General features: G+C 36.6%; 1 protein-coding gene across 1 annotated transcript in view; it reads left to right on the top strand.

The window, feature by feature from the left end:
* The window catches only part of LOC113414865 (cadherin-19-like), a 79,458-nt gene that overhangs the window by 37,873 nt on the left and 20,191 nt on the right, over positions 1 to 21,394 (top strand). Inside the window, exons 4-9 of the mRNA XM_026671973.2 lie at positions 5,765 to 5,866; positions 7,331 to 7,489; positions 10,889 to 11,073; positions 13,183 to 13,439; positions 14,261 to 14,397; positions 17,427 to 17,548. Coding sequence (XP_026527758.2) covers positions 5,765 to 5,866; positions 7,331 to 7,489; positions 10,889 to 11,073; positions 13,183 to 13,439; positions 14,261 to 14,397; positions 17,427 to 17,548 — 962 coding nt within the window. The remainder of the gene's footprint in view (positions 1 to 5,764; positions 5,867 to 7,330; positions 7,490 to 10,888; positions 11,074 to 13,182; positions 13,440 to 14,260; positions 14,398 to 17,426; positions 17,549 to 21,394) is intronic.

The raw sequence follows: 21,394 nt of genomic DNA on the forward strand, positions 1-21,394 counted from the left end.
TAGCCAGCTGTCAAACGGCATCAGCCAATAGGAATGGTCCATGTTCCCACTGGAAACACGGACCGGAGTGGAGACTTCAGCTCAGTCTTTTCTGAATGCAACACTCCTTTGCCCCAGAATGGAGCATGCATAGTCCTTTAGGTAACTTGGGCGCTTGTGCAGGCGGCCAGATCTTCTAGGCTCTGATGGAGCTGCTGCTAGATGGAACTTTTCTGCTTGTCGGGCATTTTGTGGCACCGACAAAACTGGCATCTTGGCTTCAGGCGGCTCTGGGTGAGGGACTGATGACTGTTCAGGTAGGCTTGCGTCACTGTCAGGTTCTCAGGAAGTTTCTTCAGGCGCTGGTGGCTTCTCTGCCGCAGGAACGTCCTGAGGGCCATCTGCAGACGAACTCCAACGCCTTCTAAGTTGATCGATATGGCGGCGCCAAATGTGCCCGTCTTGCAGTTGGAGCCTGTAAGACTTAGGACCAGATACTGCCACAATCCTCCCAGGCATCCACAAAGGGTGCCCCGCATAGTTCCTGGCATAGACCTGGTCACTCTCAACAAACTCCCTTGTCTGGTTATTTGATCCTAGGAGCATGACTGGGGCGTAATATGGATAGAGTCTGTCTAAAGTAGTCCTCAGATGTCTACCCATGAGAAGTTCAGCTGGAGACCTATTAGTGGTGGCACAGGGAGTCGTGTGCTGGGTTAGAAGATACTTAGTGAGCCTAGAGTGCCAATCTATGGGCCCAAGCCTTTCCAGGACCTTCTTAGCAGATCTGACTGCCCTTTCAGCCAGACCATTACTGGCAGGGTGGAAAGGAGCTGTAAGTGTGTGCCTGATTCCCAGGTTAGCTAGGAAGACCTCAAATTCACAGGAAGTAAACTGGGGACCGTTATCAGACACGATGGTGTCAGGGAGGCCATGGGTAGCGAATATCCTTGATAAAGCCTTAGTGACAGCTTCTAAAGTTGTGGTGGTCATCAAGGTCAGCTCTACCCATTTAGAAAAAGAATCAACCATCACCAGGAATGTACGCCCATGAAAAGGGCCAGCCAGATCAATATGCACCTAGGACCATGGGGTCCCAGAATCTTCCCACATGCCTGGAGTGGGTGTTGGTGGAGCAGGTCTGGTAGCTTGGCATGGCTGACAAGCATTCACCCAACTTGTAATCTGAGCATCCATGCCCGGCCACCATACATAACTGTGAGCTAGGGCCTTCATCCTGACAATGCCGGGATGCCCTTCATGCAGGACTTTTAAAACTGTGGCTTGCAACTTGGAAGGGATAACTACCCTAGTTCCCCAGAGTAAACAGCCTTGCAAAGAAGACAATTCTTGCTGGTGAGTTTTGAAGGACACGAATTCAGGGGCATAAGGAACTGCAGGCCACCCCCTTCCCACCCAGTCAAGGACTTGGGCGATTACCTTGTCCCTGGCAGAATGGGCAGTGATGGGAAGGTTGAGATCATTGATCAGGAACACAGCATTAGTTGGTGCAGGATCCTCAACAGGAACAGGCAGGGAGCAACGGCTAAGGGCATCTGCATGGCAGAGACTTTTGCCAGCTCGATGAACCAGTGTATAGGAATAGGCAGCCAGAAATAAAGTCCACCTGGTCATTCTTGGAGACAAAATCTAAGGAGTTTGTCTATCGCCTGACAGAAGACCTAACAGAGACTTATGATCCGTAACTAACTCGAAATGGTGTCCATATAGAAACTCATGGAATTTTTTGACAGAAGCAACTGCAGCCAAAGCCTCCTTGTTAATTTGGCTGTAGTTGCGCTCAGCTGGGGAAAAAGTTCTGGAAAAAAAAGGCAATGGTGCCTCAGAACCATTAGGCACTCTATGACTTAAAACGGCTCCTATGCCAAAAGGTGAAGCATCTGCTACTAAAACTAAAGGTAAATGTTCATTAAATTGGATCAGAACAGCATTGGATGTAAGCAATGATTTGACTGCATGGAAAGCATGGGCTTCCTTTGGTCCCTAATACCAGGAGGATTGCTTGTCCAAGAGTCTATGCAGAGGTTCTGCAATGGAAGCCTTATGTGGCAAAAATGAAGCATAGAAGTTAAGAAGTCCTAAAAAAGCCTGGAGCTCGGTTTTGTTAGTTGGTGTGGGTGCCTCGGGAATAGCACTTACTTTGGATTCGATTGGGTGAATACCAGAGGCATCAATTCTGTATCTGAAAAATTCGACCTGTGGGGTGGCAATAGTGCATTTCTCTTTTTTTAACCTAAGACCATACTTTCTGAAACAATCGAGGACTCCTTTGACTCTTTGCAGTAACTGAGGCTGGTGCAGATATTAAAATGTCATCGAAATAAGGGATTACGCCAGGTAATCCTCAAAGTAATCTTTCCATTAATGATTGGAAAATTCCTGGGGCCACACTTACGCCAAATTGGAGGCGCCTACATTTAAAAGCGCATCTGTGCGTTACAATAGTTTGTAGTTCAGCAGCTGTGTCATCAACAGGGAACTGTTGATAGGCCTGTGACATGTCTAATTTCGCGAAAATGGTTCCTGGCTCAAAAGAATGCAGAAGGTGCTGGATAAATGGGACTGGATAAGCACTGATTTGTAAATATTTATTCAAAGAGCTCTTGTAATCTGCACAGATTCTTAAGCTACCATCTTTCTTCAGGGGTGTCACTATTGGGGTTTCCCATTTTACGAAGTCCACAGGCTTTAATATACCCTGTTTAATTAATTTGTCAAGCTCCATGTCTAGGTTGGGGCGGATTGCAAAAGGTACCCTTCGAGGCTTTAAACAGATTGGTACTGCCAGAGGGTCCAAGTTGAAAGATATTGGGGTTCCCGAGTAACAGCCCAGGCCCTCGCTGAACACATCAGCATAGTCATTAAATAAGGCGACCACTTCAGCTTTTGCAATAGAGTGGATTCTGCTTATATGGAGGCCAAGGGCAGGGAACCAGTCTAACCCCAACAGGCTTGGAAGGGCACCATCCACTAAAGGCAAGTGACCTTTAAAATTTTGAAATTGAATAAAAAACTTTCCTTTTCCGATGACTGGGATGGTTCTGCCTTGGTAGTCATGTAGGGTTAATTCGCATCCTTGAAGCCTCTTCTTAGCCATTCTGGGAAGCAGTTGTTTCAAGGTGCTCCATGAGATGATGGACAGTGCTGAGCCTGTGTCAATCTCCATCCTGCAAGGTTTCCCTTCTATAGAAACAAAACACTGATTTTGTTAGAGCCTTTGTTAGTCAGCTTGGCTTGATAGCAGGTGAAACAGTCTTCAATTTGTTTTTGGAAATGCTGTGTTGTCTGAGGCTTTTGGGCAAAAGTCTTTCCTGCCTGACAGATCCTGGCTAAATGACCCTTTCTCTGGCATTTTAGACAAATGGCATTCCTGAACTTGCAGGATGCCCTGAGGTGGTTTCCCCCACAGCTTAGACAAATGGTCTGAGATCGTGGAGGTTGATTGGGGATTGACCCGTTTTCCCTTTGACTGGTTTTCGGCTGCCTGAGGTGATTTACATCACTAGCCTCTTCATAGCCTTCTTCTGTGGGGGCTTCATCGTAATGGATGGCTGACCTGCTCTGGCTAATTGGATTTCCCTGAATTTCTGCTGCTGAAAGTGCTGACAATTCAGCAGCTTGAGACTCTTCAGTTGCTAATTTAAGGGTTAAATCCCCTTTAGCCAAGAGACACCTTTGTAGCCTTAAATCCCTGACTCCACAAACTAGTTGGTCTAATAACATGTCCTCCAGATAGTCTCTAAACCCACAGTGCAAGGCAGGTGTTCATAGGGCAGCCATGTACCCTCTAATAGTCTCTCCCTCAGCCTGAATCCATCTTGTAAAAACACGATGCCTGGCAATTCGGGATGGCTTAGGGAAATAGTGGTTAGAAAGAATTTCCTGCAATTCTTCCCATGGAACAGTCTTAATTGAATGCGGAGCCAATAATACTGTAGCAGTGTCAAACACTGGCTCCGCAAAAAATTAAAAAGTAGAACTTTTTCCTATGGTCGGAAATGTCAGATAGGTCTATGGCATCTAGGAAACAGTCAAATCAGTTTCTGTAGGACTCCCATGTTTCTGCTGTTGGTGTGAAAGGCGGGAGTGCAGGGTTCGAAGTCATCTCGACTCAGCGGTGCCGGATCTTCTGAGGAAAGTTGAAATTCACGCTCGCGAATAGTGACAGTAAGCTCTTAAAGTGACATACAGCTTGGTAGTGGCTTCGGCTCTTTTTGTAGTGACTTCGCTCAGCGATTCTTTGCTCGGTTGCCTCTTATATGTATCCCACCCTCATCTCCAGTGTTGTAGAGTGGTGGAATAACTGAGGCGAACGCAGAGCAAACTTCAGCTTTTTACTTTATTGTAACAATAAAGGGTTGCCGCAGCTGCCGCTCTAACAAGGCAGCCAGCTGGTGGACAACAGCTGATGCCATTTGACAGCTCCCTTTTAAAGCCAGCTGTCAAATGGCATCAGCCAATAGGAACGGTCTGTGTTCCCGCTGGAAACATGGATCGGAGTGGAGACTTCAGCTCAGTCTTTTCTGAACGCAACATATACAATGGTACACTTAATACCCAGTCTTCTACATTAATGTGGAAAAAATGAGAAATTGAATTGTCTTTTTAACATAAAGTTACATTTACTGTTTCATTTTAAGTATTCTTATTAGAAAATGTTTTTCATCTAAAGTTTTTGTTTTTTGGGGGGTGTGTGTTGCTTTTAAATATTCTTTTTAAAGCAAACTTATAAATATAAAACAATTATTATAAACAATGAACAACATGCTTATCTGTATGAACATCTTTCCGATTTGCCCCCATTTTAGCTTTGTCCTTTATATTTTCCAAGAAAATATGGACATCGTATCTATAGGCAATGTTTCTAAATGGATTTATTTATCTGCCTAGGTGCAGATGGCACAGCTTTGCCTCAGTCCACCAAATGATATGAACCTCTTCAATGTGTTTTATGTCTCCTCAAAGCTCCAGAGAGACTCATGCACCAAAATGTATTCCAGTTTCTTTCCATATTTTATTGGAAGCTTCTTCTGGCTGCTGGAATTGTCAGAGAAGACAGAGCAAATGTCATGAAGAAGCACATTATTTTACTTGTAGAACCAAGGGTGGCACGTTGATTTGTGAAGCAGCTTTAAAGCTTGTTATATTCCAATTATCATTGTATCCCTGACATTGTTCAGTTTTTATGACCATAATGCCCCTCATTTCTCACAGAAATGCTAAACTATAAAACATAAAATAGTTACAAAGAAACTCCATCTTACTGCCATGGACAGCCAAAATCAGTTTCCTTATCCATTCAAATGTGAGATTCAATAAAGGTCAGGTGTTGTAACATCTGTACAACAGTAAACAAATGGATAAAATTAAGATAGCCCTTAATTTCAAATAAAGAAAGATTCTACTTTCTCCTCACTCATGAAATAGGACCCCTACCAAGGATTTCAGCAAGTGAGTGCCACTTTTGTAGATCATGTTTCATATCCTAAAGGAATTTTTAGAACCAAGATGTGATCTTGATGAGAATTTTTTATTATTATTATTATTATTATTATTATTATTATTATTATTATTATTATTATTATTATTATTAAAACAAAAGGGATATTGACCTTTTCTTACTTTAGTCTAAGAAAGGATATAAAGGTCTAATATTATAGAATAAAAAGAAATGTAACAAAATATCATAACTGAAGGGTGCAAGTCTCTATCCAAAAATCAATATTCTCATAACAGCTGGATTTTTCATCCAATGTTTTCTCAGGTACCTCAGTCATTCAGGTGACGGCAACATACCCAACAGGTGTTCGTCTGATTTATAGTATTCTGCCAGAACAGCCCTATTTTTCTGTGGAACCAACTTCAGGTATTGTTTCTCTTCTAACTTAAGTAGCACCAATAAATCACCGAAGTATATTGTATTCTCTAATTTTTATCAGATTCATTTTTATGATTAGTTCACAAAACAAATAAATGAGATTTAATTCAGTAAGATTATTTGTTTATTTGTTTATGTATTTATTATCTATTTGATTTATGTATTACCCATCTCATCTAGAAAATCAGAAAGCCATATGTACAATATTATTTACTGAATCAAGGGCTTGAACTATCATGATCTAGTTTCAATCTAACAATCTTGCTTGGGTAAAAAAATGTATACTATCACAACATTTTGACTTTCCTCCCTTACTTAATAAATTATAAGACTGAATATAGATTGTATGATTTCTTTCTCCATGCAGAAGTATAAGTTTACTATAAAACAAAATATCCTATACTGTAAGTTTGAAATTTGGTCTCGAACAAAGAGTTAGGTTGATAAATACCATCCAGATCCTTTTAAAATGCAAAGGTATTTGGAATGGTAGTATGAGGCCATGACATTTCAAAATAATAGTGCAGAATGCAAATTAGAGCTAGCAAGAAATGGAGGTGCTGGGGAATTTACATTTGTGGAAAGAGTATAATGTTTGGAACTCTGCATCTTAGAAGCTACAGTAAATGAGGACAGAGTTGTACAAAAAAGTGAATATGCCAGGTTTTTCTTCCTTGTTTAGTATTAGAATTCAAATAAACTGCAATGAACCTGAATGGGAAAAAATTAGGTCATACAAAAAGGGGGAAAATCAGGGAGCAAAGAGTTAACTAAAATGTCAAAAATATGGCAATTGTTTGGATAAAGCTATTGAGAATAACACTATTAATAATGATCATTATCATATTTAGTGATTGATAATTTTAATTTATGTATAAAATTAATATAGCCACCCCAATTTGACTATATTTACTATTTGCTATTACATCACATCTGGTTTGCCACTGGAGAGAAGCAAATTGTACTAGTTGTGTTTTTGGTTTAATCCACAATGACTATTCTCTCTTTAAAAAAAAGATTATAATTGCAATAGTAAAAACTGATGCAAACCAAAAGAAAAAAGAAATCAGAAGAATGAAAAAAAATTGTTTAGAGTAAAGGGAAAAAATAAATACATAAAGAAGTAACTCCAACCAGAAGTATAAACAAAATTTGTAACTTTTTACCTTATTAAAGGTTACCAGAAAAAAACCCAGTATATTTTAACCTTGATCAAATAATCTAACTTTCTATTCCTCCTTTTTATTTCTAAAAGTTTTAATCTTTAGTCCAATTCAAATAATGTCAGAGAATTTGATTTATTGTTACTTCTTTTTTTATTCCTTCTCATGATTCATCCAAGTTTTGACAAATTTCTTTTATAAATCCAGTATAAAAGAATTATCCAGACCAAGCTCTTGGTTTATTGTTTGTCACAAAATGGATGTCCTCTGCTCCTTCTGCGTTTTATAGGTGTGGTTAGAACAGCCTATCCAGGAGACAGAGAAACCCAGGATAAGTATTTTGTTGTTATCAAAGCTACAGTCAAACAAATTGGTGGACCTTCAGGAACAACAACAGTGACTATTAATCTTTCTGATGTTAATGACAATCCTCCTCGTTTTCAGCATAGTAAGTTGAATGTATTTTCATCATTTTTTACCATTTGAATACCCATGCAATTAAATATTGTATTCCTAGTATGTTAACAGTAATTGAAAGCTAGTATTACACTGTGCCTACATTTAATAATTATTATGTATGAACTTGATTTCCCTCATCAAGGAACCTTAAGGAAATTTGTTTTGTCATTGAATTCTTAGTACTGGTATATAAACAGTATGTATCAATTATTTCTGGAATAATTTTTAATACAATAAATATAATCATATCATATTTTATTTCCATAATCATTTGTCTTCAAGAAAAAACTGATGGTAGTTAGACCAAGAAATAGAAAAAGAAGAAGTTAAAGTGCTCTGGGACTTTAAAATACAAATAGACACGTACCTGCCACATAATCACAGACGTAACAACTGTCAGTAAGAAAGGCAAAAAAAAAGTCTGGATATGGACATGGCAGTCTCTGGACAGCAGAATAGCAAGAAAGAGTTCAAGAAAATAACAGAATACAAAGGCATGAAAATACAGGCAGATATAAGCATTTGTAGCAAAAGAAAGTGAAGATAGTAGTAATAGTGAAAGTGCCTTGGATACATCTGGAGCACCATCTGAACACCAGCACCATTGACAACATCACCATCAGTGAATTGCAAAAGGCAGCTTTCTTGGAACAGCTTACATCCTGCAACAGTACCTTTAACACCATCAAACAACAGCACCTGTCTATTCCAGGTCCTTGGGAAGAATTTCACAGGTGGATAAAAATGCCAAATCTAGTCTCAACATTTGGCTGACTGTGCAATCAACCATAATAATAATAAATGGACAAGGAAGTTAGGAAGATATTTTTTTTATCTTTGTCTAGGACAAGCAGAGCTGTCACTAATTTAACATTCATTGTATCCATAGGCATTGTTAGTGCTACATTTTTTATTTATGCACTGGAATATATTTAAGGATGACACCTTTACATTATATTCATATTTCAAATGAATCAATATAATCAATACAAACTATAAATGCTAAACATTGCCATTAAAACCAATAGTAAAGCAGTTAAGAATACAGTTTAAGGAAAAACAAGATGATTTAGAGATCTTTTCTGATGAGAACAATGACCTGAAGATGCTTCTAAGCTCAAAATATATTGGATATATATTGGATAATATATAACTGTCCTTTCATACATTTCCTAAACTTGTACTTGCCAATCTCTCTTACAATAACTGGGAAGGATCTCTACTGGCAACTAAGCTTGCTACAAGTAAAAGTACCTCACCCAACATTTCAAGTTTAAATTAGCACTGGGATTGAGAAAGCAGCTGTATGTTGTTCTACCTGAAATTTCTTAATCATTTTTAAAAGAAGTTTAGATAAAATAGATCATGGCAGTTCACCCTAACACCAGAATATAAATAAAATGTGTCTTTCCCAGGTAGCATCCACATGGTGTTTCAGCCTTGTTAAAACAAAAAGTATATCATCTGAGTTTTCCCCACTTCATATAAAACACACCGGTTCCATAGAAGGGATCCAAGATTGATTGACTGATTATTTATTTAAAAGATTTACATGGCTGTGCATCTTAAGCAAATCTGGAGGGCTCAAAACAATAACCAGTTACCAATTAGTGACAATAAAACCAATAAATAAAACCATCATAAAACAGTAAAACAATAAAAGAGAATAGATTGTAGTAAGAGGACCCAGATTGTTGGGGCAATATGCTGACTCTGTAAAATACTTAGAGAGGGCTGTAAAGCACTGTGAAATGGTATATCAGTCTAAGTGCTATTGTTATTGCTATTTGTTTGCCATCATCTATCTCTAAAAACTTTTAAAATTCCATCGGAGTTGAGTATGTAGTAAATTTAAATAAATAAACCATAACAATTTGCCTCTAACTTTAATTTACTAAATGCCAGTTATTTTATGCTAATGCTGCACCAAGTTGTCATGTAAAAAAAGTCTTGGAAGCTCACAATTTTTTAAAAATAAGTAATTATTATACTACTGGAAGAAATTATTTTCCTCTCTGCTTCATCTTTAAAGCTATCTCTTTTTCTGTCTTCTTGAATGATTATCACACAACTACTCAGGTTTGGCTATATGACATACATATATAACATATAATGAAGTACTGAAATAAGAGTTATCTAAGGACAAAAATCCTAGGAAGATGAAGTAGTGAAGTGATAAACCAATAGGGAGTAACATGGAAAACAAAGCAGTTCCTAACAATCCAACAGATTTTTAATTTAGGAAAATGAAAATACCCCTTGCCTTAAAACAGAGATAGGAGCTCAAATTTGTAGTGTTAGTTTCCAAGCTAACACCATAAACTTACCCAGACATGACTCAGTAACAAGAACAGTGATGTTACATAAATTTCTTTAAATGGTGGCTCCCAGTTATCCACAAAATTCTATCTTGAAATTAAGTTTTTAAAAAAGGCAACAAAATCAAATAATGCTACATAACAAAGTAACTAACTAAAGGGTAGGGGGAAGAGACTCTGTTCTTTATTATGGGTAAATTTATTATGGGTAAATTTATAAGGTAATTTGAAATAAACACTTCAGAAGAATCTTGATTTGCATATGTAAGAGCAGAATACTTTTACGTGATAAAACCTTACTGTAGTTGCTTTAATGTATTTGTTTTTATTTTTCTTTTAATACATATATTGGGCTTTGCGGTTGTTATTTATGTATTTATTACTAGTTGCTCTGAATGAAGGAGACACATCAAAAGACCAGTACTTTCATTTCCCAATTAGGAAAAGAAAATAGAGAAAAAAGAATTGGATAAAAGCAAGGGGAGAAAGGGCTTTTGAGGGCATATCATGTTCTGGTAGCAGAAGCATAACCAATGTGATTGATGTATGAAGAAAGCTTCCAGGGGAGGGGGAGGAGAGAAGAGGGGGAGGAGTGAATGAAAAAAGGTGACAATAATATGGATATAACAAAAATAAAAGATGGCTGAATTTTCTTTATTTTATCTGCTTTGGAAAGTGGATTTTTGAATTGATCAGTATTCAAATTTAAGAACTTTGATATATTTTGATGTTCTACTGTTTGCTGGTGTTATTCTAATTATAAACAAGGATATAAATGTGTCAGGTTAAAAGGAAAAACTTCAGACACAAGAGATTTAGCAGTTCTATATTGCAATACTTAAAAAAACCTTCTATACAGCTACTTCTTTTGAAATTCAAGAATGGTTAAATTAAACAGTCAAAAGCTATTATTAAAGACAATGAGCTAATAGCACAAAGAAATATTTGTTACAACAAATCTTTACATAACAATGTGATTCTCAGAAAGGATCACGATTTACATTTTGTTGCTGTCAAATGAACAATGAACGTTTAATCAGGCTTGTACTGATAATTGCCTTTTCTTTAAGAGCGCTATGAAATGAATGTATCCGAGGCAGCTCCCGTGGGCACCATCCTTGGCAAAATCATGGCAAATGACAGTGACATAGGAGACAATGCAGCTATGGATTATATAATAGAAGAAGATAACCCACATATCATTTGTATCATTACTAAGAATGACACCCAGGAAGGAATTGTCATATTGAACAAGGTGAGATGTGATTTGTTACATAAGAAACAGGGAAACAGGCAAAATCAAACAGCTTTACACATTATATGGTTGGATGGGAAGAAGTTGTAATAAATATAAAAGCCATTCTGTCATCTTTTCCAACATTTTGTCCTACATTAGCACAATCAATATAACATATTCATAAAATGGGCAGTTTACTTGTTGCATACCTGGAAACAAACAGTGTTAATCATTCTTGACTGAGAAAGTTAAATATTCTGCGTTAAACTCTAGTGACTTCAGATTGTCTCAAGAAATGTGTTCTTTTGGCTTACCTTGTAATAACTCTTTCGAGCAGTCCTTATTAAGTCTAATTTTGTTCTGCAGGCTAAACTACTTACATCCAATGTTGCTTTTAAAATTCCAGTCTGGTTTGTAGTGGTTTGGCAATGAAGCTGGTTTGGTGCTGAGACTATGGTTTTTTCAAGCTATGATCAGTCAGTCCTGGCATCTCGACCTTCTAATCTGTATAAGAAAGACAAGCCTTAATGGATAGCCTGTATTGATCGGATCTCCCAGAGTCTACCTTTGTTGCTTTTAGGGACTGTTTTCTTCTCAATAGCCCCCATTCTTTTTCTTTGCTTTCCAAAATGTTTTCACGCATGCATGCTTTTACACTCCCTTCATATATTCTATAGTGTTCCTACTCAGTACTCACCTTACTATATCAAACCAAAAGACACAGATTATTCCTTCATTCCACTCTAGGCCCATAGAAATTGCAGGAAACAGAGAACTGATGGTCCAGGTTCTTAGAAGTAAAGAAATAGCATTCATTGCAATTGTGTAACTTCCTTCCAACATACCTGTGTTGCTACTGAAATACTATAAAAAGTTGTGGTATAGTGGACACAGAATGAGTGGAAATTAAATGGATGCCATGTAGGAAGTTCAAGGATGGGCAAAGATATGCTGGAAAAAAGAGCAAGAAACAATGAGCAAGAGTACCAACAGTAATTTTTACAGACCACCATTTCATCAGCTGGAAGAAAGGTAAATGAAATCAGCACAGAACATGGGTGTCGAACTCAATCACATCACATGACATCACATGATGTATTGTGACCTCTTTTACCTTTGCTTAGCTGGGGTGAGCATGGCCTGCACCTGACACATCCAGCCCGCAGGCTGCTATTTGACACTCCTGGCACAGAACATAATGACCCAAATGAGCAGCCCAGGATGAAATGGCGGTAAAGGGCAGCAATCAATGCTTCTTCTGTTTTTATGGAGAATCATAACTGTTCATTGCAAAGACTATGTGTTCTGCTATCTCTCCCCCGCCCCAGAAGGGATCTAGGACAACTTGCTGCAATCATCTCACCATGGCCATCTTACTGTAGCCAACTCACTGTGGCCCACTTGCTGTGAGAGAACTCCCTACCAGACAAGTCACACAGCAAAACTCAATGTAATAAATGTTATCTGCCACTGTTTCTTCTACGTTATTTCCATTTTTTGTCAATGGAAATAACGTTGAGGAAACAGTGGCAGATAACATTTATTGCGGTGAGTTATCCTACACGGAATTTTCCTGCAGCAAGTTATCCACAGTGAGTTGGCTGTTGCGAGATGGCCACACTGAGATAACCATACTGTGTTGGCCACAGAGAGATGGCCGCAGAAAGTTGGCTGTGGCAAGATGGCCTCCGAAAGTTGGCCATGGTGAGATGGCCATGGTGAGATGGCTGTGGCAAATTGTTTCATTCCATTCCAGAAGTGATCCCTCTCTCCACAATTCTGTTTCTTCCTTATCTCCCCATGTTTCCTAGCTGGGAAACATTGGAGGGATTTGTTCATGATGTTTCTCTTTCTCTTGGATAGAAAACCCAGGGAAAGTGTAGATCACTGGACAGGAGGAAACACCACATCATAACTTATACTACCAAAATCAACTAATAAGAAAGCTAACTGTAAAAAAAGTGCACTCATGAGGATTACACTAACATTTTCTTCCCCTAAGGGGAGAAAAATGAAATAGATAGCATGCTATTTTGAAAACATTCCCTATGAAACCGAAGCAATGTTTCTCAATTACCTGCTTATTGTTAATTTCTCAGTATTGGATTTTCTTCTTCTTTTTTACAGACAGTTGATTATGAAAGCCAAAGGGCATACAAAATCAAAGTGAAAGGGATAAACAGGCATGTTGAAAAACGGTTCCTTGAAAAAGACACTAAGTTTGAAGATGAAACGATTCTCAGGATCATAGTGAAGGATACTGATGAACCTCCAGTTTTTGTATTAGAGGAATTCTTCATGGAGGTTGCTGAAGACAACTTGAAAGGCTCATTGGTGGGAACTGTGAGTGCCAGAGATCCAGATGATATTGACAGTCCAATCAGGTACACCCCAAATCTTAAGATATGCCTGGATATAGATATGGCTGGACATAATATTATTATATGGTTTTTAGTGCCATTGACGATTACTCCCCAAGATCATTGGTGTAGGCCTGAACATTGCACATGTAGTTATTTTATTGGAATGGAGGTTGTAGATAAATCTTCTGCTTGCACTGTATCCCTTGCATCATGGGATTCAGGAAAAAAAGAAAGAAACTTTCATAAAGTTTCTGGCTCTGAGAGGTAGGGAAGTCTGTGAAGCCTGTGAAAATAAATCTATCGGTTTTGTTCTCCTGGTTCCAAGGGTTTTCTGTCCTTTATGTTTAATGGAAGTGGTAGTTGTTCTTTTGCCTTTCTCCTCTTAGTATTTCTTTTTTTCCCTTTGACATTGTTTCAAAGCAGCCACAATAAAAATGTACTGCCGTAGCCCAACTTAGTTGCCAGTGTGAGTCACTTCACAAGTGGCACTTCACTGTCTCTTTTTAATCGAGTCCTTCATCTGCTGGGAGCCTGTCTGTGAAAGAGGAATGAATAATGCATTTTACATTTGCTTCACTCTAATACAGGTATGAACATATTTCAGCACATAAAAAGAGGGGCTTTGATCTTGGCAGCAGTGAATTTTAAATGTTTATCACTGTTCATTTTTCATGATTTCTGAATAGCCAAAGCACACATATCCATATTCATGGCTACACAATTCTGTTTTCTTGACTGACAATAGTTTATACATCCTTCTTTATGGAGGATTTTTTTGTATTCCAGGTCTCAGAAACTCACTCTTCTTTTTTCTTCTCTTTTTAAAAATCTTTCATGTGCAGATATTCTATTGCCCACCGCAAGAATGTAAAGGAGTTTTTCAGTATCGATGCCCACAATGGAACAATTAGTATAACTGAACATCTGGACCGAGAGAAACAGATTTGGCACAACCTAACTGTTACTGCTATAGAATCAAGTGAGTAGGAGATTTAAGGTACCTGTCCCAAAAGTGCATTATGCAGGGGCATCTGCGGGAAAGGATGTCAAAAAGTCAAGATGGCAGCTCTGATGGTGAAATCCAGGCCCATCTTGCTATGATGCCTGTAAAAAAGGACTAGAACTTGGCTCATGCATTTACCATCATCAACTTGACTTATTTAACTACCCTTGCAGATGTCTCTGATACCACTATCATTTTGTAGCAATTATTTTCCAAAAGGTCCATCTTTTGAGGTTGAGAATTCTTGTTTCTTTGTTGCTTGTTTCAAAAGGTAACACTAAGGAAAGGGATGCGTCTGTTGGGGTTAAATCTAAAATTTTAATTTATTTGATCAAATAGCACTTTTGAAAGGGAAAAAAAATGTAATACAGGTAGGTCTTCAACGTACGACCACAATTGATCCCAGAATTTATGGGGTGGGAATTAGTTCAGTGACTTTTGCCCCCATTTTATAACTTTTCTTGCCACATTTGTTAAGTGAATCGCTGCAGTTGTTAAATTAGTAACACGGTTACTAATTTAAGTTTGCTTGTCAGAAGGTGGCAAAAGGAGATCACATGACCCCAGGAATACGGCAACCGTCACAAATATGAACCAGTTGTCAAGCATCCAAATGTAAATCCCATGACCATATGCACGCTGCAACGGTCATTCGTGTAGAAAATGGTCATCAGTCATTTTTTCAGTGACATTATAACTTTGAATGGTCACTAAATGAATGGTTGTACGTCGAGGACTACCTGTACAATAGAAATAATTAATATTTTCGGGTACACTGCAAGGATATAAAATTGTTCTCTTGATATAGGAGTTCATATTAGTCAATGGTTAATTTCACAGACTTCTTTATTAGTTTATGAATTAATAAAGTTAATTTCACTTTATTCTTTATTAGTGGTATGAAATTACCCAGCATTTAACTGAACTCCAGTCAGGAAATTAATTCTGAAACGGAGGGCATATTCAGTTAGACTTCTATATAGCCCTATCCCTTTTGATATTCTGAAAGGTTCTTAAGATCTGGTTACGTGACCAGGCTTGGATCTCGTATGAACTTGAGACATGTCTAGATATCATACTTGTTGAGGGAGATATTTTTATATCCTTCAGTTATGGGTTATGTTTTTTTAAGATATCTATAGGGTTTTTTTTATAGTTGTATTTTTCCTTTTCATTTTCTTGCTTTTTATCTATTGTTATGCACTCTCCTTGGGTGAGATGAGTGGATAGTAAATTTGATTAACAAATAAATATAGTTGGAATTGAAAAGCATTGGCTATATATAGTTCTCCTGTTGGGTTATCTTAAATTCCAACGCAAGCTGCAAGTTGCCTAATCTGTGAATTTGTTTGTAAGCCACCTTGCCTTTCAGACATTATTTCTTGTGTGTGTTTTTTTAAATACTTTGTTTAGTTCAGTCTCTGCTAAATTCTTAGTTCCTCATAATAAAAAGGTAAATGCAAATCATAAAGGGACAGTTTTGTTTATCTTAAGATTGGTTCTTCAAGAGGACAAGCCTATGGTTTTTCATTAAAAGAATAATGCAGACAAACACTTCAGCTAAATAAAAGGAGAAATCATTTCCATTTTTTTTTTCAGAATCCTAGCTGAGTGAATACAGCATTTTAAATGTACTAAAATAGTGGATTTTATATGCACAATGTCAAGGCATTATGTGACTGTTTTCATTCATATTCTTAGATTTTTGCTTTTTTAAAATCACAAAAACATAGCAAAAGAAGTTTAATGATAAAATATTATTAATAATTATTTTAAGAAATCAAAACTATCTAACTATAATTCTAATTATTTATTTAAATGAGCACTTACATCTTACTATGCTGATGAATGTGCACAGTTCCAAAGAGGTAAACAATTAAGGTAACAAAAAAAACCTATTTAAAAAAAAATAGAAAAAAAGATAAAAGTAATTCCAAAGGTGCTTTTTTTTTTTTTTCAAATGGCAGCTGGACTTAATTTTTGATCTGAAGACGTTTCAATTCTCATCCAAGAAGCTTCTTCAATTTTGAACAAGCCACAATTTTGAATACTTTCTTGCAGTAAGAAAGGCCTATTTTCCAGGTCTTAACTCCGCTGAATTCTGTTGAATATATATATCAGAGCAAATTGTACCATATTGTGCTTTAATTCACTTAAGTAATTAAGGAAAAAGTGTGGCTTTATACATTTGTCTAGCTTACAGCTCACAAATCATCTTGATAATTTAAATATAGGGCAATTCACTGTTATATAGTGCTTTTCTGAATGCCTTAAGCAAAGACCCATCTGTGCAAAAGGATTTGAATTTAACATATATTCACTCAATTATTTACAAAACGTTATTATTTTATTTTATTTTTATTTTATTTGGTTTGTCAATTGCTTAAAAGATAATAGGTATAAGTAAAAACATAGTTATGAATACATGGATACATATAAGAAAAATAAAAGAAACAATAGGACAGGGACAGTAGGCATGTTGGTGCGCTTATGCACGCCCCCTAACAGACCTCTTAGGTCTTCCTTCCTTCCTTCCTTCCTTCCTTCCTTCCTTCCTTCCTTCCTTCCTTCCTTCCTTCCTTCCTTCCTTTTATTTTTAAACTCATAAAGGAATATGAACTTCATTTGCTGTTTAATTTTTATAAGCTATATTATATCAATAAGCAAATACTTAATGTGCCTGAATTAATATTTGTGGTTGTTCATTACATCTTTTATTAATTATTTCTGATATCACCATTATTGAAGATTCTTTATGACATGATATACAAAAAAATAACTTGCAAAACACTTTACTGGTTTTATTGTTATTATTTTATTGTGTGATATATTAATGTGGAATATAGTTGTATATAATACTTTGTATTAAAATCTAAACTGAAGATCACAATGTTCCTTAGAAACAATTTTTGAAGAGACAGAGAGAGAGAATTTTTAACAGTAGAGAAAAAGCTGTTGACTTTCCATTCTGTTGTGTTTTTTATTTTTGTTTTCTTGTGATTTAGTAAACCCAAAACAAATGTCAGAAGTAAATGTTTATATTAAAGTTCTTGATGCAAATGAATATGCGCCAGAATTTGCAGAAAACTATGAGACTTATGTGTGTGAGAATTCAAGAGCTGGACAGGTAAGACTAACATTACTTTGTAAAAAGCATTAAAATTCTCCTGAGATCTGCCAGTGTTTCTTTCTTCTACTTCAGGGGTGTCAAACTCATGTCATCATGGCAGCATCATATGACATATTGTGATTTTTTTTCCCTTTGCTAAACCAGGCATGGGCATATCCAGCATGTGACACATCCGGCCAAGTGGGCCAAGAGTTGACAGCCCTGTTCTAGTTGTAGGAAATCTTGTAAGAATTTTGTTCATGCATGCATCTGGAGTAAACTCTTTCAGCTACCACTGACAACTTATCTAGTTATAACATTATTCTTTTTTTCTTCTACATCAGAAATTCAAAGAGAGGCTTTGTCCTGACATCAAGTTTCTTGCATCTTCATAACCATATATTGTTCTGTTTGCCTTTACAAAATGGTTGTGTGCTGGGATTAAAAATGAACTGTTACCTACAAAAAAAGAAGGGGATTTTATCCTCTGCTTAGCTTTCCTTTACCTCTCTCTATGCTTTATCCTTCACTGTTATAAAGTGAGCATAGACCTGAAAATATATTTTTAAATAAAATAAAACAGTATTTGAGCTCCAAGAGATGATCCAATCTGCATTGTCATCTTTCTACAATTTAGGGTTACTGAATCATTTCCTGCCATTTTAATGTCAACCACTTGCAATGCTGGCTTAGCTGTTGATATAAATTTTAGCTTCTTTGGGCAGTTCTAAGAGCAAAGTTCTGTTTAATGATGGGACTGAATTTGATCTCTCATAAGGAGCAAATGTATGTGCAGAATAATCTCAATTCCACTGAGTTTTAGTTTTCATTTCCTGACCAAAACTGTGCACCAACTGGCTAAGACATCGATCCTCCCCTGTAGCCATAATTTGATTAGTTCTTAGTTCTACACAAGACTAATAAACCTGAGGAATAGAGGTGCTCTTCAAATCTTAAGAAACTTAAGAATCAAAACAATGCATCATTCCCTATTCCACTTGAAATATTAAATTATATAACTTGGGCAATAGAAATCTTATTATTATTATTTTTTGGTGTATTGTTGCCTCCATCAAAGCTTTATTTCTATGTATCTGTGTCCTCAATTGATACAATCATAGCATCATCATTATTATTTTTGGTCTTTTAATGACCCCATAATCCCTTGCATCGGGGTGGAGTCGAGGCAAATGAATGGAGCTGAGTGTTTACTGGCTGGATGCCCTTCCTGTTGCCAGAGTTCTCAACAGAACTCTCATTGTGCCCAGAGAGAAAAATATCTGCCGCTATATAGGGTCGAATTCACAGCCTCCTGATTGTGAAGCAAGAGCTCCACCTCTAGGCCACTGCACCACTCATAATCATACTATCATATGATTGAGAAAAATTATTTCATTTTTTTTTTAACTAGGTTTACTTGAGAGATTCTGATAGTGTCAAAACAAGAATATGTGTATTGTCATACCATTCAATTATATGATAATGCAACTGGACCATGAAGTCTGACATATGAATAATCATCATGATAACATGATGAACACATGTTGATCTCTACATTGTGAATTTTATAAGCATGCAATGCCATTGTCTAACTCAGGGGTGTGAAACTCGCGGCCCATGCGCCAGATGCATCATGCGCTGGCCACACTGATGCCCAATTTAGTGAAGGGAAAAAAGTCATGATATGTCATGTGATGAGGCCATGACGATGTGAGTTTGACACCCCTGGTCTAACTGGAGCATGCTGACTATGAAGGAAGATTTTCTTGCTATTTTAGACTCCTTCAAAAAAAAAAAAATACCTATGAAGCCAGTAACTGTATGCATAGTTGAGCAAGAATATCACCTGTTTTGTGTAAATAGATGAATCTCCCCATGAGCCCAAGATTTTAATTTTAACCACAAATTCCAATATATATCTTCAAGATAGGATGGGACAATATGGAACAATATATGTGTGGTATACATACATCTATGACTGACATTAGCAAGAACAGAGCAAAAAAGGATAAGATTATTGCTATAGCAATATGAGCAAAACAACACTTTTTTGTGTATGCATGTAATCTTGATGAATGTGCAAAGTGCTAGAGTCTAGACCTTCAGTGGTTTTGACAAAACTGCTAAATTGCCTTTCACTTTCTACTGCTGTTCTATTGCATGAATTGATGAAGAACGGTTAAGGGGAGTAAACAACTATACATTTCCTTCCTACAATTTTCTTGCCCCATGTTAAAAGTCAAAGGAGAAGATAGGAGATCAGTATTCCAAATCATTTTCTACAATTTGATCACTGTCCTGGAAGATACAGAACTCTAGTAAAGTGTTTCTCGACATTAGCAAGTTTTTGGACATCAACTCCCATAATTCCCCAGCCACTCATCTTAATATTCTCAAGATTCAAAAACATTGTTCTACTGTATCAAACAATAATCATAAACACAATTTTTGGGAAAGTAGAATCTACAGAGGGGAAAAAAGTCACAGAACAGATTGTCAATTACATTGCATGTGATGTTTGAAGAACTGAGCCAGATATCATAATATGAATATAAAATCTTGATATGGAATAGCTGAAGATAAACTTTAGTATCAAAACTCACCTGGGATTAAAAGAATTTTGTAGATGCACTAAGTTGATTTATGATAGCTCTGCATTGAAGGCATAAATCTTTTGCTGTCAGGGATAGGTGGCCAGGAACTAGCTACACTAATTAAACTTTGTAATTGCCCTTGGTTTTTTGTTCCTTGTATCAAAAAGAAGAAAAGTTAATATATTTCTGTTAAAGGAGATGGAAAGATGCCCTTTGGATGTCATAGCATGAGGAACATGAAGCACCAAGCAGTCACACTTCTTATTCCATTGCTTAATGTCACACCTGAAATAATAGGGCAGGTAGGTCACCACATCTGCAGAAGGGCTTCAGTTTGCAGATAAATTCTATTGCCTTCAAAAAATGCTTCCTTTCCAACAAGTATGCCAGAATGGCAGCAATTTATCAAACAATATAAACGGGGACCAAATTGATCTAAGGTATTACAAAGGAAAGAATTGGACTCTGTTAGAATTATGATGACCTGCAACTATACAGAAAAAAGGATTGGAATGTTCTGCTTCAAATCTCTCAGTAGGAAAATAATGTGAAAAGCAAAAGCTTGAAAATATTTCCTGTTTAGCTATTGTAGCAGGAAGAAGTACCATTGACTTTCCTAGAACTGATTTTTAAAGGCATATTGCAATTTTTTTTTGTATTAATGTTGCCTCCAATTATGTTTCTGCTCATAATAGAATTAGAATATACAGACCACTATAAAACTAGCCCATGTTAGTTTTACATTGTTCTTTATTGGACAGTATATTGCTTAAAAATGAAAAAAGTTACAAAATGTATTTTATATTGACATATGTTTACCCAATATATATTATTTTGTACATATTTTTGTACCAAAAAAATCACATTTACCCATCATTTGTGCATTTTCTACAAAAATGGGAAAACTGTTTTCCCAAATCACTTGAAAAACATTCTGGTGGCTAATGTTATGCCTTGCAGATATAATTTTTATTTGTTCAAATGCAAGAATAAGATCCATCTGAACACAAAACATTGAATTTATCTGTGTCTTTCCACATTTGTACATATTTATTTTGACACAAATCCCTGTAATTTGATGATCATCTGCGGATTGAATTTAATATGGCAATTTGCTCAATTTAATGTATTGTGAAGTGGGTGAAAGTGTGCACTTTCAGTCAGAAATGGTAAAACAACACTTATTTACCTAGCACTTAACATAAATCAGCAATTATAATAAAAATGAGGCCTGTTGTCTTGACATAAACTCCCCTTCAAAAAATATCCT

Source organism: Notechis scutatus, chromosome 3 (genome assembly GCF_049901735.1).
Source record: "Notechis scutatus isolate UNSWTSFEM ecotype Mainland chromosome 3, rNotScu1.2, whole genome shotgun sequence".
Taxonomy (NCBI): Eukaryota; Metazoa; Chordata; class Lepidosauria; order Squamata; family Elapidae; genus Notechis; species Notechis scutatus.